General features: G+C 30.2%; 1 protein-coding gene across 2 annotated transcripts in view; it reads left to right on the forward strand.

Moving 5' to 3' along the window:
• The first annotated feature begins 2,136 nt into the window (after nucleotides 1–2,136).
• The window catches only part of LOC149421238 (ATP-binding cassette sub-family G member 1), a 129,357-nt gene continuing 108,565 nt past the window's right edge, over nucleotides 2,137–22,928 (forward strand). Inside the window, exons 1-2 of one of the 2 annotated variants that reach the window (XM_089635903.1) lie at nucleotides 2,137–2,317; nucleotides 2,583–2,858. In XM_089635903.1, the coding sequence (XP_089492029.1) occupies nucleotides 2,666–2,858 (193 nt within the window). In that variant the 5' untranslated portion in view covers nucleotides 2,137–2,317; nucleotides 2,583–2,665. The remainder of the gene's footprint in view (nucleotides 2,318–2,582; nucleotides 2,859–22,928) is intronic. The other variant, XM_089635904.1, reaches the window with a different exon arrangement.

The raw sequence follows: 22,928 nt of genomic DNA on the forward strand, positions 1-22,928 counted from the left end.
TATAAATATTTTGTTTATATATAATATTCTCATTAATTATTGTTTTTTTATATTGTTATTTTGTTGTCTTATTAGATGTACAGTCATAAACAGGAAATCTATAATTGGTTTTATTTGGCCATTCTATACATATACAAACCGATAAAATATAAACTTTCGATATCCACAAAATAAAAAATGTCCGCTATTTTAAAGGACAAACAATCGGTATTACAAAAAATAAGGCGGATTTGTTTTCTGTATATTATGTTACTGTTAATACCTTGTAAATTGATATAAAAATTTTAGAATATAATAATATAATATATACTAAAAATATTTACAATTAACTGGTTTTATATATTAAATATATATAAAATCAAGTGGTTTAACATATTAAAAACATATACAATTAATTGGTATTAAAAATAAAGTTTTATCATTCTAATTGTTGTGATTATGTATAGCAAAGTGTTTGCTACATGTGAAAATTTAATACATATATTTTTACATTCCTGTTATCTCGTATCATTGCTAATATCTTTTTCCGTGTCATTTAATTTGATCAATATTATTTAAGGAGCACAGCACGAGTATGACCACTGAATTAGAGGTGTGTAGGTTCAGCCGGAATGAGTTCCTGAACCCGAGTCTTTGTGAGAAGCGTATCCAGTTGCTACTCATTTTTCAAATCAATTGCTTCCAGAGAATTCGGACCCGGAGTCGGACCCAAACTCGGACCCGAATGCCTCTTTATATGTACCCAGTCTCAGTTTTCGGTAAGTATATTATGGCGGTCGATCCTGCTTACGGACTTTACGGTGAGTGAAAGTTTTGTTTATTGTTCAATAATTTTGCAGTTATATACGATTTTGGGTATTTTTTCAGGTACCGATCAGTTAATTGGTAAAATAATAATATCAACTGCGGGTCCTGGTCCGAGTCTGGAACCGAGTTCAGGGGAGGAACCGTGTGTCCCGGCACCCGTCACAGCACCCATTACCCAGTTCGTACTCAGTATCCACTCCTAGAACTCGAGTTCTTTTAAAAGGAAGCACTCCTCAGAGGCTTCCGGCAAAACGCATAACCTACTCATCTCTACACTGAATACTAAATTAAAAATTTTAAATTTATTATAATAAACCGCAGTAGAAGTGGAAAAGTACAAAACTCGGTAAATATACAGAAAATAGGGACACGGTTAATATGCACATTTTATTTAAAAATACTTTGCAGTAGTTAGTTAATAATTAGAAATTAGTATTTCAGTTTCCGAAATGGAAAATAATATATTTTAATCGATATTATTATCGATTAAATATATATTTAAATTTTTTCCGATTTTATGTCCGGGTTAAATCTTCCCCATAGGAAAAACTAAACCCTTCCACACACTTTTCCACAAATGATCATCTAGTCAAAACACATTATGCAAGTGCATTATATAAGCAAAATAAATATAAAACAATACAAGAACAACACGTCAACTCACCAGAGATCAAATGGGAAAATAATTCACCGACAGATATTTTCATATCAGAGGGTTTGGTTTTTTTTAGCTACTAAAATGCCTTATTTTCCCCTTTAGGAAACTGCAATACTCATCGCTCATTGTTATCTAACTAATACACACTATTTTCTATTAATAGTGCGTATTAACCGTGTCCCTATTATATGTAAATTTACTCAAAACTTATCTATCCAAATGTTATGTTATTGTTGATATCAACATCAAATCGAGAAACCTCCGGGAAAAAAACTAAAATAATTGATTTTCAGATATCGACAATATATTATAGACGGAGGTCGTCAATTGAGAATCATTGCGATTTGATTATTAAATAAAAGACTGAGAAAAAAAATATAAATAAATCTCTTATCTTCTACAATTAATCAGCTTTTATATTTTGTTTAATTTATATAGTATCAAAGTTCATTTTGTTTCGTTCCTAATGCTTTTTCACTTGCGTAAATGGAAATGAAATGTGTTTTCCAAGCAGCTTCTACGCCTCCCTCCTACTGCAAGCACAAGTGAATAATTACATACTCGTAGTTCCGTAAATCAGCTGATAGGAGTTCCATTCTAGGTCAATATTGATACATCGCCACGTGGGAATCAGACACTATCTAATATTTCGGTCAGTTCAGTCTTGTGTGCCAAGCGATACGCACGGGCGTTCAACCGACAAGCGTTCCTGTACGGAGATCGCGTTTGTACAATAATACTAGTGTTACACTTTACGGAGCGTGACGAGCAATAAACTTTATTTGATTTATTTATAACAAAACCTAATAAGGTCAATATTTGTATGAAATTTTCAAAGTGATTTTTTCTAATGTAAGTGATTGTGATATAAAATATATTTTAACAATTGTTTTAATGCGTTGTTTTTATTTCGCAATGAAAATGAATTTTTAAACAAGTATTCTTATAGAATATTTGACATTGCACCGAATGAAACGGTTTGAAATCATCTTTATCTCAAGATTTTGTAAATGATTAAAATAATCATTACAATATTATGTTTGTGAATGATATCGAGTATGTTAATAATGAGATTTTGAAATTCTATGAATGATTGTTTATTTGACATAAATATCAGTAATAAAACTAGACTTTTATCTTTACCAACAAACAGCGTTATTTTGAGGTTTTTTTAAAAGTTGGTGTAATAAAGGCCTAAATATGTTTGGCACCCTGGATTTTATTCGGGAGATTGGACACAAGTTAAAAGGGGGTGGCCTTAATGGAGTGGTTAGTGGAAATGATTGCGGAGATGGCGGGAGAGCCTGCAGATCTATTATGCTGCAGCTTCCCAAAGCTCAGCCAATCGACATCGAGTTCAGTGACATCAAGTACAGGGTTAGCGTCAAAAAAGGTAAGACAACTTCCTAAGCTTTTTTATGTAAATGATTTAAGTGTTTCTGTTTAATTAGTGTATTCGTATTAATATTCCATCAACGTAGATAGTTGTCTAAAAGATTTCATGTGTTACAGGGTATTTACGAAAATTACATATGCGTTAATGTGCAGTGTCAAAGTTAAAAGATATTTTATTTTCAAATTGCGTCCTCCTTTTAGATAAAAGACGCATTAAAAAAGATTCCAAACAGAGAAGTGACAAAATTTAAACCGACAGTAATTTAGATATTATTAGTTACCGTTTTATCTGAAAACGAACAGCTAAGCACGTTAGTGTTAGATGTTCCGGTAATGACGTAGAAAGTAGCACAAACAGTAAGAGTAAAAATATAGGTGCAATTAGACCAACAGCAATTATTATTTATGAATATCTTGCTGGGAAATACAGAACACTGACGTAAACATTTATTCTGTACGTAGGTATGCATAAAAATACTTCTGATCACTGCTAACACTCTCCCTGATCTAATAACAATGACCATCAACATAGTTTAGAATTTATTAGATGATTCTAGATATAATATTATCTGCTATAAACATTAAACATGCCGACCATGTGAAACTCTGCGTAGATAAACAGGCTTGATTGTATTCCACTAAATCTATTACAGTCCCAAGTGTTGATATCCAAGATGAGAGATGAGAGATTCATTGCCAGTGTAATGGTTCCCTATTTTTTATGGATGCTTTTATAAATATTAAAGTATTTACAACTTAAATTCTCGACTGAAATTCTATTATTTTATTAGAAAAAAATGTGTTTTATTGTAAACTTAATAAGACACATAAAATTCTAAAAAACAACAATCTGATTTTTTTAATATTGTTAAGTCAAATTGGAAACAAGTCTTAATCTGAGAGCTTAATAAATTTAATTATTTTATTAAGGAGATATAATTTTTGGTTTCAATAGGTTGGAGTAATGTTCAATCGCAGTGGATTTTAAAATAAGCTAAATAGACCATGTAGACCATTCATATTACGGTATGTAGAGTTTGTGTAATCCAAAAATCGAACATTTTAATTTAGTGTTTTTGTGCATTTTTTAAATTGAAAGCATAACCTTTTGGCTTTTTGCCTTTCTGGAAAGAGGACTAAAAAATCCATCCTGCAGTATCTTGTGGTTGCTGCATTATCTCAATGTGCTAACAACTACAAAGATATATTATATCATTGTGATTAGGTCAGGGAAACGAAATTACATGTGTTATTTATACCTTATTGTTAGCGTGGTACTTTAAAGTTAAAATATATGGTAATTCTCAATAAAATCTCGAGGTATATATCGAGATCTACAAGGTTGATTCAAAGATATTTCAAACGTTTTATTTTACTTGACGTAGAAATTGACGTGCTTACAGTGTTAAAGGGAGAATTAATGGGTCATAGACGTCATGCTTGTATTAATCATTGTATTATTTATTGTATTATTCATTGTATTATTTATTGTATTATTCATTGTATTATTCATTGTATTATTCATTGTATTATTCATTCTATTGACATTCTTAATAATTACGTTATCATTATTGTTATGCAGAAATTGCAATTGTATAGCTATTGCTCTGAATTGAACAGTGCTAACTACATATTACCAACTTTCAGGACATCGATTGAAAATTTTACGAAAGTTTTTACTAGCGTTGTTGAACATATAAATTATTTCTTGGATAACAAAAATTACAAAAATTTCAGTATCCATTTTGTAGCGATAATTAAAATCGAAACCGTGGAATAACTACTGTCAATTCTGTCAACAATGCTCTTCGCGCGTACCACCCAACTGAAACAATTAAATTATGTATGTAATCAATTTTAATTTTAATTTAAAAAAATAAAGGTGTCTTTCTAAATTTAAAAATAAATTAAGTTGATACCAACAATATTTCAAAAAAAAAATTGCAGTTGTCACTTTTAGTGATAACTTAAATCGAAATAACTGACACTGCTGTCAACAATGCTCACTTCATGTCTAACCACCGAACATTCAAACAATTGATCTATGTTTGTAAAATAAAAATTGATATGGGTACATGTAGGTTTATGTACATAAATGTAATAGACGCAAATATTATTTTACATTGCCACTACATTATGCGTAGAATATAGAAGAAAACAAGAAATGCTATTTGGGCGTGTTTCGTGATCCCAAAGTGTGACCATTCTTTGCTTAAATTTCAAATGCAGGAATTCGTTACAAAATATTTATAAAATTTTCATTTGAATCAAATAGAATGGCGATAAACGATGCCAGGTAGTGTGAGAAAGACAAAGCGCGTGTGCTAAATGGGCTAGAAGCAAAAGCTAATAAATTCATGGCAACAGTGGGTTCCTTTCAAAACGACAACACGATATCTATTCAGTGGCATGAAATATCATTGTTTTATTGTTACTTCAAATCATAAAATTACTTATGCCAAACGTATTGAAGAAAAATCAACAACATTGCACACGAAAAACGTTATGAAAACGATAATAGAAGAAATTTCAAATAACCGCACAAAGTGGGTAACTAAAATAGATAGAAATACATTTATTGGTACAATGGTGTGCTGGAATTGTTCTACGGATCTGCATTACTAACTCATTTCAATTATAAAGCGAGTTGGCTACAAAACTCACATATTTTTAATTAATGAAGTTTATAGTAAATTGTTGCAATGCAAGTAACCACATAACTGGTTCAATGGAATAATAGAGAATTAACTAACAGTCATTACTCTTATGCATCTCATTAATTATATCTTCACATTATCATACTAGTTAATATAAAATTGCTACCGTCATTTTTCTTACAGTTTAATAAGGGTAAAATTTACATTTGAATAAATTTGTAAATACGAATGACAAAGACCTTGTTGAATTTACCAGGAATTGGGTAAATGGCTAGAAATATTCAAAACCATAGGAAACTAAAGAATTGGCTACGACTTTTATCTCATTAAACAATTACTAAAATATTTCTTATTTATTAAGAATCTCTTCAAATTATTCGTAATCCAGTTAAAACCGGGATTGCAGGTCCTAAACGAATGAATTGATGGGTTTCCCAATAAATTTGACCGGTCAGTGGCTACCACATGTTGTCCACGTGTTCAATTCGTCGGCTGGCTGAGTCGTCCATCACAACACAAGCAACATTTTTCGCTTACTGTGGTGGTAGAAGGAGATTTTCAAATATAGTCAGGTTATTCGTAACGCGTTAATTTTTGTCTTTCTTTTAAAAAAAAGCGTTTTTTCGCGATGTCGGAACACGTGTTTATGAAAATCATAATTTTTCCGCGTTTCGAAATTGTACATTATCAAGGCAAATTCAAGTGCGTGAACGAAGAACACGTGTTCCGATATGTTAGGAATTTACTAAAAGTTTTTCAGGAAACGGCCTGCAATCCAGTTTTTACCCGGATTATCAATAATTTAAAGAGATTTTTAATAAATTAGCGATACTCAGTTTTCTCCGTGTAAGTAGATTTGCTGATTTCTTTCAATTAAGCAAGTACTTCCGACTCGTTCAATAAGTACTCATATTTTTGTGATTATTTTGTAATAATTGCATCATTCATCATCATAATTGACTGCATCATATCGATGATGAATCCTACGATGACTAGTAACAACTCCTTGGGACTGAAGACTCCTTAAAGATGTCATTCCACTTCCGATGAGCTACTGTCTTTTACACACCGCAATATTTCTCTTTCGAACTCTTTGTCTCAACTTTATACTTATGTACGTTCATAGTAAGTATTCACAGTAGTAATAAAACTTCACAGAACGCCAAATAAAGTAATTAACTAATAGTACACAGTGTTTTTACTGAGAATCCTTTATGCAAATTTAAGCTTGTTCATTTTATTCAGTAGACGTCAAGTCAACAGATAAATAATTTAATCAAGGACATTGGCTTGTAAATTAACTTAATATTTTTGCAAATCAACACATTTTGTCATCAAGATTGGTTTTAATCTTAAAAAATTAAAATCACATGAAAAAAAAAATATTATGACAGGAATTTAAACTCCATGCGAATAGCTTTTGAGTCGAAAATTAAGTCAACTGTGAACTTCAAACACTTATTTATTTTTCGGAATAACTTTATTGAGTAAAACCTCAAATTTTAATATTTAAATATTGAAGATTTTCGTTTAGAAATCACTAATATTGTCTTCAATATTCAAACACTTATATTTAAACCATCTTACTCATAACAGATAATACGGGGGGGGGAGGAAAACGCGTCAGCAGAAAATTTTATTTATAATCACGTACATATGTACTGCATATACCTACCGACCTTAATATGACAGTATTAGAAGTTGACAGATTTTTAAACGGCCCGATACTCAGGTATAGAAACATAACCATCGTATTAAGACGGAGATCGCCGACTGAAGCTGGTTGATTTGACAAATATCGATCAGTCGCACAACGAAAATATAAAACAGCAGTAATACCCATTTGCAACACTATCAGAGGAATATTTGAAATCGAAATATCGATTCACCAAAGGCTGAATTTCGAAGCAATTCAAAACAGACCGGGTCAATGACATCGCAAATGACATCTGAAGAAACGTAAGTTTAGCAACTAAACGCGAAAATACTAAAAACTTAAAAAACCCCAATATCATTATGAGTAAAGATTTTAAACCGAGCAGTACACGGCCCTATTCGCCGTATACCTCCTATATATACCAACGCTGCAGCAGCGTATTAGGGTATTACGTATCGTATCTTCACTAGTAAGACTCAAAACGTTTTAATTTGTCCACAGCATTGGATAATATATAAATTTAATCACTGCGGTCAATTTACATATGTGCAAAAATGATTTGTATTGTTTGATCAAAAAACATTATCCTTGTTTACACAACAACATTCTTTTAAGCATGGCTCTCCTATTTGACCTGTAATTACTGTAAAAATGTTACGTAATTCACGTACTCCTCATCTCCTTCCCCTCCTCAATACCTTCAGCCTCACAGCATAGCCCAATTGGAGATTCCATAGACTCACTGGTTCAAGACGGTTGGAAGCGGTTGGGACTCTTGTTTATGTCACATTAAAAAAGATCCTACTTCTTCGGCAACTACTTAATTGTTAACTATAACTTATACGATTATACTCCCATCATTTCGGTTTACATGCATTCGATTCAATTCTTCGCTGACACGTTCATAAGATATTCAAGAAAAAAATAAGTAGTTGTCAATAAATTTAAATGTCCAATATTGTTTTCAAGATATTGAAACATTTTAGTATTGAAAAGTATCACGAAATTATATACTCAATAACACTTTGGAGTTAAAATAATATGTAAGTCAGTATAATAATAACTTAATTGTTCGTAGTATATATAAATAAAGAAAAAGCACATAGTACTCTTTTTAGGGTGAATTGCCTAATACAAAAAATAAAAATAAAGAAAAAGCAGATCATTTTTCTCCGTGGGTTTTCTCGTAAATCAAGCACAATTGCTTATGAATCAGTTATTTCTCAAAAAAAATTATCGTGTACATAATTTTTATATTCTTCGTCAATTCATTTGAGGTAACAAATTGTCAAAATTGACTTTTTTTAAGTTCCCACGTATTAAAGATGGCGCGGCTTTTATGTTTATTTCTTAATAAGATATTAATTAATAATTCAATGGATATTTAAAAGTACCTAATTTAATTACGTAATAAAACCTTGCATTATGAAATATTTAGACATTCGTTAATTTTATTTGAACACTTTCGAAATAATAAGAATGATGTCAAATGTCATTATCGGTTTGGAAATGCGTCAGTTCATTACTATTCATTCCTACAATGGTGTGAAATTTTAGTAAACATTTTTACACCATTTCATAATTGAACTTGAGTCTTGAATTCAACATTTAAGTATTCTTCCAAAACACACACGAAAGGATGTATTCATTTGTTCTGCTGTGTTTACTATCATTAACTCTATTATACCTCAGTTTATAAGATCTATTCCTAAATACAGGCTGTAAAATGCGCTTACTTCGGGGGGGGGGGGATGATTCTATATATATTTTAAATTAAAGTTATTTTTCTCTTTGACTTCGATCATCACGTAGAATCGTTTCCCGAAGTTAGCGCACTTTACCCCCGGACGCCATGCATAATCTTAGCTGTTGCATGAAGCAGCAAAAATTTTGGGATCATAAACATATTTTGATAAATTTATAATATTTTCAAAATAGAGCAATGAGAAAAATACTAATTCCAAATAGATAATCAAAAGTTACTAAAATATTAAATAACTAAATTGGCTAACAGTGAAACAGATGCTGACCTTGAACGCGATGATATTTATGTGTAAAATAATGAACAATGTATTACCATTATTTTTGTAATTACACATCAAACAAAATTATATGGAATAAAGACATCCACAGACAGAACACAAGAACGTGCAATGAAATTAGACTACCAAAAAATGACAAAGTCAATACAAAAAACACTTTACTATACAAAGGAATGCAATGTTATAATGCGTTGCCGTAAACTATGAAGTCTGCATCAACTGATAAATTCAAGCTGGCTTTTAGAAGCCATATTAGCCAAAATAAAAAGAAATAAATGATGAAAATGAATCTATGTAAGTTATGAAAACTAAACATGTATAAACTTGGATGTACAAACGGCTAAAATAAAATTCACAAATAAATAAAATTATAAAATAAGGTCAGCTCTAGTATGATAAAGTTTGCATCGAAATTTCTTGGTTATAGCTCAACTATTCTCTATCAATAACTCAACATAATTTCTGTCGCTGTGGAGCTAAGAAATATTAATTTTACATAGAAAAAGATGCCATGCTTTTTAATAAGGTATTCAAGCAAATCAAATAAATCGTTTAGAATTTATATACAGTTGAAGCGAATCACAAATGTAATCCCGTGAAGTCAAAGGCTCTCTTTTCTTTTCTGGAATTTCCGTTCGGAAATTGTGATGTTTACCACGCTAGTCTCTGACATCTAAATCATTCATGGCAAATAATATAGTTTTGGTAGTGGCGTAAATTATAAAACGTTATTAAGTTATAAAACATTTAAAATGATCATTCACACTCGTAAAATTTTAAATAATTCATTTACGGGTTCTGTTTAAGTCCTATTCAAGTTCTGTTATTATAGCATTATGGGCTAGTTGCTTGACAGAACTGAAATTATAACAGAAATTGCAAATATCTTTAGTAATTAATATAATATTTCAGTATTTTTTAATTCGCAGATATTTTTTCACATTCCTGGTTGACGCCCATTTTAACGTTTTTTAAGCACCCAGTGAGAGATAACAACAGTGTAATTGATTTTTATTGTAACTGCATGTTTATCTATGTGGAGCAAAAGACGGAAATATTTGGGTTATCTCGAAAATATATTTGAATTCAATCCTTTTTCTCTTATCGACTCTCTCGTAAAAATACAAAAAAGTCTGGGTACGTTGACCAACACAGTCGAATCGTAATTAATTAAGCACTGTCAAAAACAACTGAAAAGAGCACTTTAATGACATTACTTTAAGATGTCCGAGACGAAAAATTCAATTTGATTTAAATTATTTTTTTTTTTTAAATCCGGTCAGTGGCTAAGTTGGAATTGCAGTTGGGTCCCATTAAGGCGTCCTGTTCCTTGGCTACACGGAGAAAAAATGTTTACCTTCTGGTTAAATTAAGAAGCCTTATTAATAAAACAACAATTTACTAATGTTTTTTATCGATTTCCCCTAATATTATATCATTAAGATACAAAGAAAAATACATTATTACAACATTATATACGCACAAAATTTGATAGCTGATAATGTATTCGTACAATTTCCTAAGAAGGTATCCGTCCAAAATCATCACTATTCGGATACTATGTTATTTAACAAGATTATGATAATATGCGAATTTAAAAGTGACTAGTTAAAAAAGTGACTAATAATATATCATGAAAATAGTTCTACATTATTCATATTTCTTCTTAACTTCTTCATAGTCGGGAGATATTAAAAATTCCTACTATCTCGTAAATATAAAAAAATATTTTGGGAGAATTTCACTGATCTCCGACTAAATTGCAAGATGCGTGCGATCTGCGCTTCCGAGTTCATGTAGTTTCTACTAATTGAAGAGTATCAAAATATATACATACGTACCTAACTACTTACTAGGTAGGTACTAACATGATAACTAAATACAATATTTTCAAACGTCACCAAAAACAAATTGTAACATAAATAACTTCTCCATTTTTCAATGAAATTAATTTAATTTTTATGTAATAAATTTGATAAATAATATGTATTTTTTTTAAATATTCATTTAATGAAATTAAAAATATTTAAAATGTTATCACCTGTTTTTCCTTCTTCGTGTAATCTGAGCATCTTCAAGACCCCCATGAATAAATCCCTCTCTGCAGCCTCTACCTTAACAGGTCTCATAACGCTGCCCAACCAGGTGGCGACCCAGTTCTCCTGTATTTACACGTAAAAAACAGTGGTGCTTTTGTGCGGTTTTACAAAAACTAAAATTTTTGTTCAGTTAGCTTCTTTAAGCAATGGATAGTTTTTAATTTTATTGGAATAATTTTTTAGGGTTATCATAACCATCGATATTAAATCATTGGGGAAAAATATTTGCAACCGCTAACTTTTTTTATTTTCTTTGTCTCGTACTATTTAACATTTCGTTTAGATCTATTATTTGTTTCTTCTTCAATGAATGGATAGTTTATTGCAACTAATAGCTATCTCTCTTATTAATCTTACCTGTTTATAAATAGATATAATATAATATGATTATCGAACGTTTTATATGAGTAAGATTTAACAATGACAGTCATTGGGAAGAAAACACATGTAATGTGTGTTCCTCATAAAACATATGTTATTACTTATTATTAACCTAAAGCATATAATTAAAGAAAACTATTCTTATAATGCTATATTATCCTTCACATAAAACATGAAGACCTTTTAGATATAGTAGTATTATTTAATTATATTTAGTTATTGATAAAAGTGCTTCTGCGAGAAACAGTATCTACTAATCAAAAGATTATGAATTGTATCGATTTTTTTTTCTTCAAAACATATTCGTTTTATTCCACCAGAAAACTGATTTTATTATTAGTGTATTAAGGTATACGTTTATGTAAATCAATGGGAATCCGAAATAAAACAAATCTATGGCTAAAAGCTTATTTATAGCGGATAAAACATCTGTATTACGAAAATAACAATAATCTAGCATTTTTTTACGTTATGTACAAAATCTAATAGATTGATAGATACGGGTGTCAAAACATGTTTTTAAAAGTGTTTATAAATTATAAATCTTTTTTAAGTCAGCCATTAATTAATACTATTGAGGTTAATATGAAATCTGTTAGCGACGTTTTATTGACAGTATAAAACGTTTTAGTATCTTTACACCCAGGCCTTTGATTACTCATTTACGTGTGTAGTAAGTAGGGTTGCTTAAATAACACACATTTTGTAATAAAAACATTTTTTTGCTATAAATAGACAGGATTAAGAATATAATTATCCGAATGGGTACTTATTACTCATTACCGATAAAATTGCATGTATTTTGATCATTATATTGTGATGCATGGAACTTGAAAGTTTTAGAAAATTGACCTGGCGTGAAACATATTGACTTTTGTCCTCCGTAGCTACACAGGTACTCTGGTATCTTTATATGAGAATGCATAGTGAGTATAGTGATTTATGCAACGCGCTTTGAAACGCGCTACGAAAGTCTTCAATCTGGGAGGAATGGGGTCCTTTCAGTAACACAATGTACAATATTAAACTATTTTAATAACAGACCATACCTATTGGAATGCTATTAATTGTTCGTACCGAACAACTACCGCCAGGGTCGACACCACGACCTGCTATGTATTTCTCGTGGTAAAAGGAGGTTCTATCCCAGCATAGCATGGCAAGAGGTATGGTGCTGCTAAATGATATCTCTAGGTCTATTGTTAAATTTTTTATGTATTATTTTCTAAGCAACGTAAAATATCTCATGTTTATTGAAAAAAAATTACACAATTCTCTGTAATACACTTTGCCAAAAAAAAGGTTTCTGACGATTAACATATTATTAACAACATAATAATGCCAAAAAAATGTTTTTGTTCACTCTCAATGACGAATGAAAGAAAAAATAAACTTTTTTTCTTCCAGTGACGAACAGGTCTTCTAATGCGAAAATGTACTTACCATTATTTCAATGCCAAACAAAATAACTTAATATTAAAAAATATTGATACATAACAAATATTTGACTTTAAACATTTTTGTCATGAAAAGTTCACTGTATGCAGAAAATCACATTTTAGGATAAAATAATTATTAAAAAAAATTCCAAATTAATTTGAATCAAGTCTTTATATTATTTATCTTTTGAAGTGAAACTTCTTTACGCGCGTCATGCAATTTCGAGGACCGGAGTAAAACCGACTCATGACCGAAACGAAAATGCGGGTACCCCCACCACCGATTAAAGTTCATTTGATCTAGTCAAAGTTTTGAAGTAACATATAAATGCTTCTTAGCTCATCCCGACAACTGGCGTTGGTGGTGTAATGGTCAGCATAGTTGCCTTCCAAGCAGTTGATCCGAGTTCGATTCTCGGCCATCGCACATTATTTTTTTGTTTTAACGCCTTTTTCATTCAATATCTTATTTTTTAGTAGGTCAGAACATTTTTTAAAAGAAAATAATATTGCAAAATAATAAAAACACTTATCTCACTGTGATAAAACATTACTCCGCTAGAGCGCGCTTTGCGTTATTGTGTTGGATTAAAATTATTATCTAATCCGTATATTATGATAATTGTATTACATTTATTTAATTAATTTATTTATTTTGATAATATGTAATAATTTACAGAAAAAAAAATTAAAACTATCTCCCTCTGATAAAATATCCGTTCGCTAGAGCGCACTACGCGATCTTGTGTGGGATTCTATTTCTGTACATTGTACATTATTTTTAAAAATATATTATATTTTGGGTGTGATGTAGGTAACATTATAAAACATAACAAGCTCTCATATTTTCAGAACCTACATAATATAATCAATTTATGCGGCTTTGCTTACAGTTGGTGCTCAGCGTGGTTGGCTTTCAATCAGTTAAGCGAGGTTCGATTCTCGGCTGTGGCATTTTTGAAGTGAAACCTTGTTGAGGTGGGGGAGCCGCTCACGAACGTTCTCTCTCTTCTCTTCTTTCCTCTCTCTCAGACACCAGCGAACTGCGCCACGCCAAGCATCAGCTGAAACTAGAAGTTTCACTTCTGTCTTGCGTAGGCTTGACACACCCACTTTTTTTATCTGAGAATCATTAAATTTCATGTAATAATTTGAAAAAATATAAATATATAGTCAGCAATGAAAATAAATTGTTGATAAAATACATTAGGTACACTGTAAAAACACTGCTAAATTTTGATTTTTTAAATAAAATAAAAAAAACATCTGAAATGAGAAGAAATTACAGTATATTAAAAGAAAACTTATCCATAACATTTCACTTGTTTTGCTTCTCATTTTCCAGTCTAAAGTTTATATTTTAAGTAAGTGTAAGGAACAATATTTTAAAAAAAATTTTAATGAATAAATAAAATATATAAGGAACAATAGACAAATCGAGTGATTGCGGATCGTACTGAAAAAAATAGAAAAAAACGTTAACATTCAATGTCAATTGTATAATATAATGTCAGCTGCTTACTGCTTCGCCTATGGAGCGGAAGAGCCAATGTCAAGGCGAGTCAAAGAGAATGTTTCCAATGGAGCAATGAACGGTAAGTCAGAGAAGTGTTTTTTTAATACACTTATATTTCACTACAGTCAAATTCAAGGTATACACGTTGTCTTGGGAAGTAGGCGCGTAAAAAATACGAATACTTTGGGTATAGGACGAAAAGTGGTCGTTATAATTCTTCAGTTTAATTTATTCCGTATCCTAGGAAGCACAAATAAGATTGTGTTAATAGATTCTTGCCTAATTTAGACAACAAAAACAAAATTTTAACACATTAGGGTTTTAAAATCTTTTGTCAATTACTAGTCAATAATAGATAGATAAATACAACACACAGGAACCTAACTTATTTTACCTTCTTTCTCCTTCCTTACTTACTTAATTTTAGTTAGGTACTCTTAGAAAATCACGAAATGAGACTTGAATTGTTTTTTCAAGTTGAAAAGAATACTCGTTTTGTTATATTATATGTAGGTGGACGACCCCTGAAGAGATTTTTCACAAAAATGGCGCTATAAAAATAGTAGGTACTATCGCTTGTCTAAATTTCAAAAAATATTTTTATAATATTCACACGCGACTGTCACATATATCGCTGTTCCGGTTTTTTAAATTTTGTGCATAAGGAAATTAAATTGTTTGATTTATTATATTTTCTCAAGTCAAAGCAAATTTAACGCGGTTGTTATTTTTTGTATGTCATTGGTCGTAGAGAAAATTGCGTCTCTTCGTGCATGAGAAATAGAAAGTAAATATCGTGTGGTTTTAAACTAAACATAAACAACACGAGATGAAAAGTAGTGTTGGTATTATTCAGGTCAAATATAAGATAACTGCTGTTAAAGGTACCAAAGTTATCTAGCTTCTCACCTATTTCAGTTACCTATTATGTACTATACTAATATTTTGCATAGTAAACAAATTCCATTCGTGCTATCTTTCTTCGCGTGATACTGAAATTTTACCATTGAACTAAAACTCTACGAGTAGTAAAATTAATTTGCAAATTGTTACATATATCTTATATTGGCTGTACAACTGATATAATAAATTTTATGGAATTATCAAATGATAGTCTGAACTTGGATTACTTTAGTTTATTGTTTAACCTAGTACAGAGATTACGCATGCGTGATTTCTAGTTGAGATGAATCTAATACTTGGGCTTTTATACTACTATAATATATCTGCCTCGCTTTACACTGATGAATCAAACATCTGACTATATTGTCCCATAATAATCTTATTGAATATTTAAAACAAGAACTTAAAATTAAAATGCAGCTGTACAAATTAAACTTGATAAAATTAAATAAAAACATTAGTCTTTACGTAGGTAAAAAAACATTTTAAATGAAGAATTGACATTTAAAAAAGTAAAGAATTTGGATGACACTCAATATTATATTAAAGCTCAGAATTGTTACCTACATGCCTGAAAAATACAATATTCTCATTATTCACGAATTTACTTTTGAAGAATTATTAATTTTTAAATGTCAACTCTATATCTGATCTAGAAGATACTTACATAATAGGTAGGTTCCATAAATTCATTTGCATAATTTTTTTAATTTGTTTACTCTTGGACATTTATAAACGACAAATAACAAACTTGACAGATTAGTTAGATAATTAAAGCCAACTTGTTTTTTTCAATCAGATAATATTCAAGTGTTTAATGAATCACACTAATTTTATTCTGTCTGACAATAACTTAATTTTATCGGATTTCACTAGAAAAAAACTTGTTTACAATGAGATATTTTTCAAGATGCATACTATACAACCGTCAATGATTAAAATTTGTTAAATAAAACTTTTTAAAATATTATTCTTGTTTCTCCCACATCTTTTTTCGAGTTGACATTGATTTGCTTTTGTTTGCTATAAATATTATCTTTATTTAATTAACAAAAAGCGAAGGAACCCTCATCTATGGGGTCATTATAATAAATTTGTTTTGTCCTCGAAGTAAAGCAAAACCAAGACAAAATAAACAAATATCTTGTATTTTATCATATTTCGCCACAAAAAGGTGGACACTAGAAGAATTCGTCAGTAGTAAAAATCTTATCATTAGACCGATCGGTGGCCGTGTAGACATCGCGTCCTCCATCACAACACAAGCAACATTTTCAGCTTACTGTCTTGGCAGTAGGAGATTTTCAAATATTTTCAGGTTATTCGTAACCCGGGAATGTTTGTGTTTATAATAATTTAATAATTTAATATGATATATATTTATATATCATATTAAATTATTTGAAACGTTGCAAAATTTTTGGAAAGTATTAGAAATGAATAATCACTTATTTTTGTAATGGCCTAGAAACTTATAATCGTACCTACTTACATTTTTTATCGCGCTAGTTTCTAATGTACCTCCACAATGTTTTCTTAAAAAATAGCAACTATATAATTTTAGCTAATTACGTTTTATTTATAAATTTAGATTCTTAGAAAATTGAATAAATAATTATTTATTTAACAGACACTACATGCAAATAAAAATTACTTAAACTTTAATATTATTTATACACCTGAATAGAATGTACTGAAGTCGGTACGCGAGTGATTAATAGGTCAATGGAGAGCATATTATTATCTCGGCAGTGAAAAAATTAAAACAATCACTACAAAAATAGTTAATAAATTATTATAAGTAAATGCAGACCCTCTGAACCACTGAGCCACGTCGGCTTATTTCCAACCCGCCAAATAATTTAATATGTACAAGTACTTCAATCAACAATTACTGCTTATTGTATATTTTTTCACCTGTAAACAACCAACTTTATTTTTGTAGGAAAGGCTTTGTTAGTGCTAAATTTCCCACTAGATGGCGTCGAGACTTATTATATCTACATTTGTTGGTGAAATATTTTTACCTGTAAAATATAATAATATAAATACAAATAATTGTACGCCTGTAATAGAAATACAAATTGAAAATATCTCGCGAGTTAAAATAAAAATTTATTTTTATTTTATTTTATTGCGACTAATTATTGCTTATAATAATGTATTATCCTTTGTGCTATGCATAAAAACATTGTCTTACAAACATTTGTTTATCATTAAAAAAATAACAAAAATATTTGTTATGAAAAAGGCTAAAATGAATCAGAATTAATTGTTCCCCCGTCGTTATTTCACTGTTAAGTGCAATTAAAAAAACAATGGATGCAGGCATTTTAATGATAAGAAAAAACTAAATCATAATTGCTATATTATATATTATCTCAATGTTGCTGTTCAGTTTATTGTTCTATGTTGTAATTTTTTACCTGTGATAACTGTAATATACAAATATAATGTATTTTGTTCAATAAGCTAGCTTGTTGCGACAACCGACAAATAAAAATTAATGAAACAAACTATACTTTGTTATCAATCGACATAATAATGTGTCAACAGCAGCTGCTTCTGTTTCACAAGTCAGTACGGCTATCACGTTTATTTTATCTTCCTTTAATCGAAATCATTTCACATTACGTACGTAGTGGGTATACTTACATCAGCACTTAATAAATATATTATTTATTTTACCGAACAATTTATTATGTCGGCTAAGTCTTAACCGATTTCGAAAACACCGGGAAGCATTTTGTGTTTTACGAAAACTACTCGTATGCTAGTCCCAGCAAAGGTTTGTACTAAGTCATAGTCATAGACGACCGTTCTCTTCCTTTTCATACGTCTTGTATGAAAACAAAAAGACAGAAGATACTTGAACGATGACGTATGTACGAACTCTCGCTGGGACTAGTATATAAACGCGAATTAAGGCTTTGCCAATTGAAAATAATACTGAAATGTCATACATTCTCATTCATTATTTAAAAAATTAGCATTACAATAATGCCCGTGCATTTTAAGATCCCGTAGTAAGCGTTCAAAGGTAGTTTGAAAGGGAGATATGTAAATACGAATGTTAGAGGGAGCGCGCTTATATTTAAAACGATAATAATTAGGCGAAAATGATCAATATTTTATAAAACACTACTCGTTTGAAACATATCAAAAGTCTTTTAACAAATGATTTAGTTGCATTTAAAGATACACTGTGAATTATTTCATGCCTATAACATATTAAATAACAGAACAAAACGTGTTTAAAATAATTTTCGGAACTTACTATGCGATTTTTTTGAGGGAATTTTACATACCTTATTAACGTTTCCGCTTAACAAATGTACAGATATTATCTTCAAAAATAAGTTTTTTTTGGAACTTAAAACTAACATTAACGAGAAACTTGTATAAATCTGTAAAAAATGGGTAAGCTAGGGTTTAAGACCCCTGCTTATTTACCTGTTTCACAGATTTTTTTACCTATTTTATGACGTCCCGTGTATATTGCATATTATTCTGTAGACTGATAACAAAATTCTTCTTTCATCAGGCAACGTTGTAATTGACCTATTAAAAATCTACATAAATAAAATTATGCGGAACCTCGTAACTTTCGCGTTTAAGTAAATTATTGTGTGAACACTGATAAACAAACTATTCATAAACGTCATACTCAGGCGGCTTGAATTGCTAATTCAAAATAATATCTGAAAAAGATGTTTTTTAGTAACCACAAAGGAAACACGCAAGCATAAAGCAAGTATTGAGTTCACACATGCGCCGTTGAATTATTATTGGTACGGTATATTGTAAGGAAAATACTTCGTTAGTAACAATCGTAATCAAATTTACCCTCACAAAAATTAATTAAAACACTGAATGTTAAAATTTTTTATTTATTTTTCTCCTGGGCGTTACCCAATACAGATTACATCCAGTGTCGGTTGGTTAGTCTCTAAGCTTTATTTACCGTCTCCATATTTTTACTAGACGTTCTACGCACTTTAATTAAAATGATATCATATTTTTACTAAATATTTTACAACAAGTTTTTTGTATTCACCTACGTAAATCAAACAATTTTTTGTGTGTTTTTATTTAGTTATAATTTTTTTTTTAATTCTAGTATATACCTTTAAACTTATTTCTATGACATTAAGGACACTATTCAATACATCTAAAACTTATTCTTTCTCATATTTAGGCATAACCCATGAAAAGCAGCAAGACTTTTAGCTTCCTTAACATCTGTCAGATGTCAGTAATTCATTAAAAATCTTAATTCCTTTTAAATAGAGATTATTTCAAGTTCACGACAAATTAAATTTAAATTAAATTACTTTAGTTAATTATTAATTGAAATAAACAATTGATAATCTTCGGATTAAATATATGATAACACGATCTAAAGAATATCCTTCATTATAAAAAAATATGCATATTATAAAAACATAATCGTTCATAAAAATAGGCCCTGGTACGCTAGAATCTTGCGAATGCCATATTTATCTCGTTTTCCAGGAATTCACTGCAGAATAACAGATTCTCATCCATCTGTGCTGAAGTTTGATTGCTTTAAATCAGTGCTCCGCAACCTTTTCTCACATACGACACACCAAATTTCTTCCTAGAATTCCTCGGCACACCAAAGCTAAAATATGTCGTATTCAAAAGTTCCTCCGGTAAAGTTTTGACCATCGATGCTTCTCGATGTATGCAGCAGTGTGTAAATTGTAACGTTGGATTTTTTTGTTTTAAACAAGAGACAAAACCCTTTTTACTACCCGTCATTGCCGCAGTGCCATCCGTGCAAACAGCAATGCAATTGCTCCATTTATTATTTTATATTTTTTAAGAAATCATCGGTTACTTGAAAAAATTCTTCACCGGTAGGTCGCTTTGGAACCTCCTTACAAAATAAATAATCTCCCAATAAAGTCCGCGTCAACGAAAAGTACAATAGCTATCAACTATGCTTTATTTTTAATATCGGTTGTTTCGTTGATCTGAAGCGCAAATTTTTTAGCCAATAACAGTTTTCTAATCAGTGTTTCTAATATATTGTGAATACGTCTTTTAACAGTATTTGCAGACAATGAAAAATAGACAATATTATGAAAAATATTTTGTCATTATGTATTAAATACATAATGAAATATTGTAAAATGTCAAATACATTGAATTTGACCGCGGCACACCTGTGTCCGGCTCACGGCACACCAGTGTGCCACGGCACAACGGTTGCGAAGCACTGCTTTAAATGATAAAAATTTAACAAAATAATTAATAATAATAAACGTAATGAATAATAATATTCCTTGTCATTTTCCTAATCGAGTCTAAAAATATGGATAGTATTGAGTTGACTTTTTAATGAAGGAAAAAATTGTTTTTTATGATAAAAACTTACTCGTACATAAACTAATGTCCGGAAACTCGTGGTATAAGCGGAAAACGTATAAAAATACATTACGTTTGGAGTCGATTTTGGGTTTTATTTTAATTAGGGCTTTCATTTTCGAGTAAATAAAGTTCGAGGAGTTAAAAAGGTCAAATTTAAAAAAAAAATCTACTACTAAATGTTTGCTATCTACTATTAAATTTCTTTTAAAATGGTCAAAGCGTAGAACAAGCCAATAGTTTCATAACCAAAAAGTTTCCGAAAAAAAAATGTAAGAAAATCTAAATGGTCAAATCTAAATTATTTTATGTTATCTGGGTTTTTATGTGATGTAGATTTTCCAGTTTACAGTCGACACCGTGTACAGCGAATAAACTTTTCTACTATTCTCCAACTTATTCACTGACATAAATACTCACTTATGATTAGGAATTAGATACCCGTTTGTCTTAAAGCGGTATGATATTTATCTAGTTTTTTTTTTCAATAATATAGAAAATGCGTTAATTGGTTTTATTTGAATGTAACATTTCAATTTTTTTGTTTGGACCATGTACCTACCTTATTTTTTAGTGCCTAACTTTACATGTATTTTTGTAAAATTACTCAATCCTAGTTTAATGGTAAAATTTTTATTTTAAAAATCGTTTATAATGGATCGGATTTCCAATTTACGAAACACGTTCACACGGTGCATATTTAACAACGTTTTGTGATCGACCTTGGCTGGTTTTGTGTGAATAAAGGATGTCTCAATGTATTACCTACTTAAACTGGTATTCTTATATTTCATCAATCGATTTCAGCAACTAAAATATTGTTAGTGTACTGCCGTTCACAAAAAGACATGTGATTTTTATCGAATATGTAATAAAAACGATACATTATAAATAAGGTAGATAAATATGAAAAACGTGTATTATTTTGATAATATTGATATCTCTCTTTTATCAGTATAAAACAATAATAATGATGTCATTATTATTGAAATTAAATGCGTTGTATAAATACTGCTTCCACTGGGATTGTCAAGCTGTGGTGAAGTCACTAACAAGCTGAGGTGAAGTCACTAACAAGCTGAGGTGAAGTCACTAACAAGCTGATGTGAAGTCACTAACAAGCTGAGGTGAAGTCACTAACAAGCTGAGGTGAAGTCACTAACAAGCTGAGGTGAAGTCACTAACAAGCTGAGGTGAAGTCACTAACAAGCTGAGGTGAAGTCACTAACAAGCTGAGGTGAAGTCACTAACAAGCTGAGGTGAAGTCACTAACAAGCTGAGGTGAATTCACTAACAAGCGCCACTATTTAAAATGATTTCAAAAATAAATATATTTTTTGAAACTAATAGTAATAGTATTAAAACAAATTATGACAACCCTCCCTCTCCCACGTCAAATCTGTATTGGTTTTTTGTAAGTTAATATTCCAGCTAGACAATTTTTACAACATTAAAAAGTACTAATGCTTTTCATAATTTTAATTTGTAAATGACAAAACAATTTGTTTTTCAACATTAGCAACTTGTAAGTAAGCACCTATATGCGAGAAACGTAATATACTTTAGTCTTTGTCGATTTCTTCTGAATAGCAAAGAAAGCAATAAAAATCCGAAACGAAGTGAATGGTTTTTGAAAAGATTTAATGCATTGTTTATAAGTGGCTGCATTTCAGGATGACAATGTTGATTATTGGGTGGTGAAAAGGCTGTAACGCGAAAAATAATTGTCACTAGCAGAGCGTACATAATAAAGTGTTTTTTATTGAAACAGTGAATTACATATATTTAGTAAGGTGATTGATTTTTTTACCGACATAAATTCTTACCACTTAAAATAACATTACGGTAATTGATATTAACAAAAATGAAAATTATTTGTTGCAATTTTAAATACATTTCAAAACAGTGTCCTATTCTAATCCTAATCATAATTTTTTTTCAAGGCCGTTAAGACTGAGAGACATGCACAATTCTCATATC

The sequence above is a fragment of the Hesperophylax consimilis genome, chromosome 9, assembly GCF_061612785.1.
Source record: "Hesperophylax consimilis isolate HC1 chromosome 9, BYU_Hcon_1.0, whole genome shotgun sequence".
In the NCBI taxonomy this organism is placed as follows: Eukaryota; Metazoa; Arthropoda; class Insecta; order Trichoptera; family Limnephilidae; genus Hesperophylax; species Hesperophylax consimilis.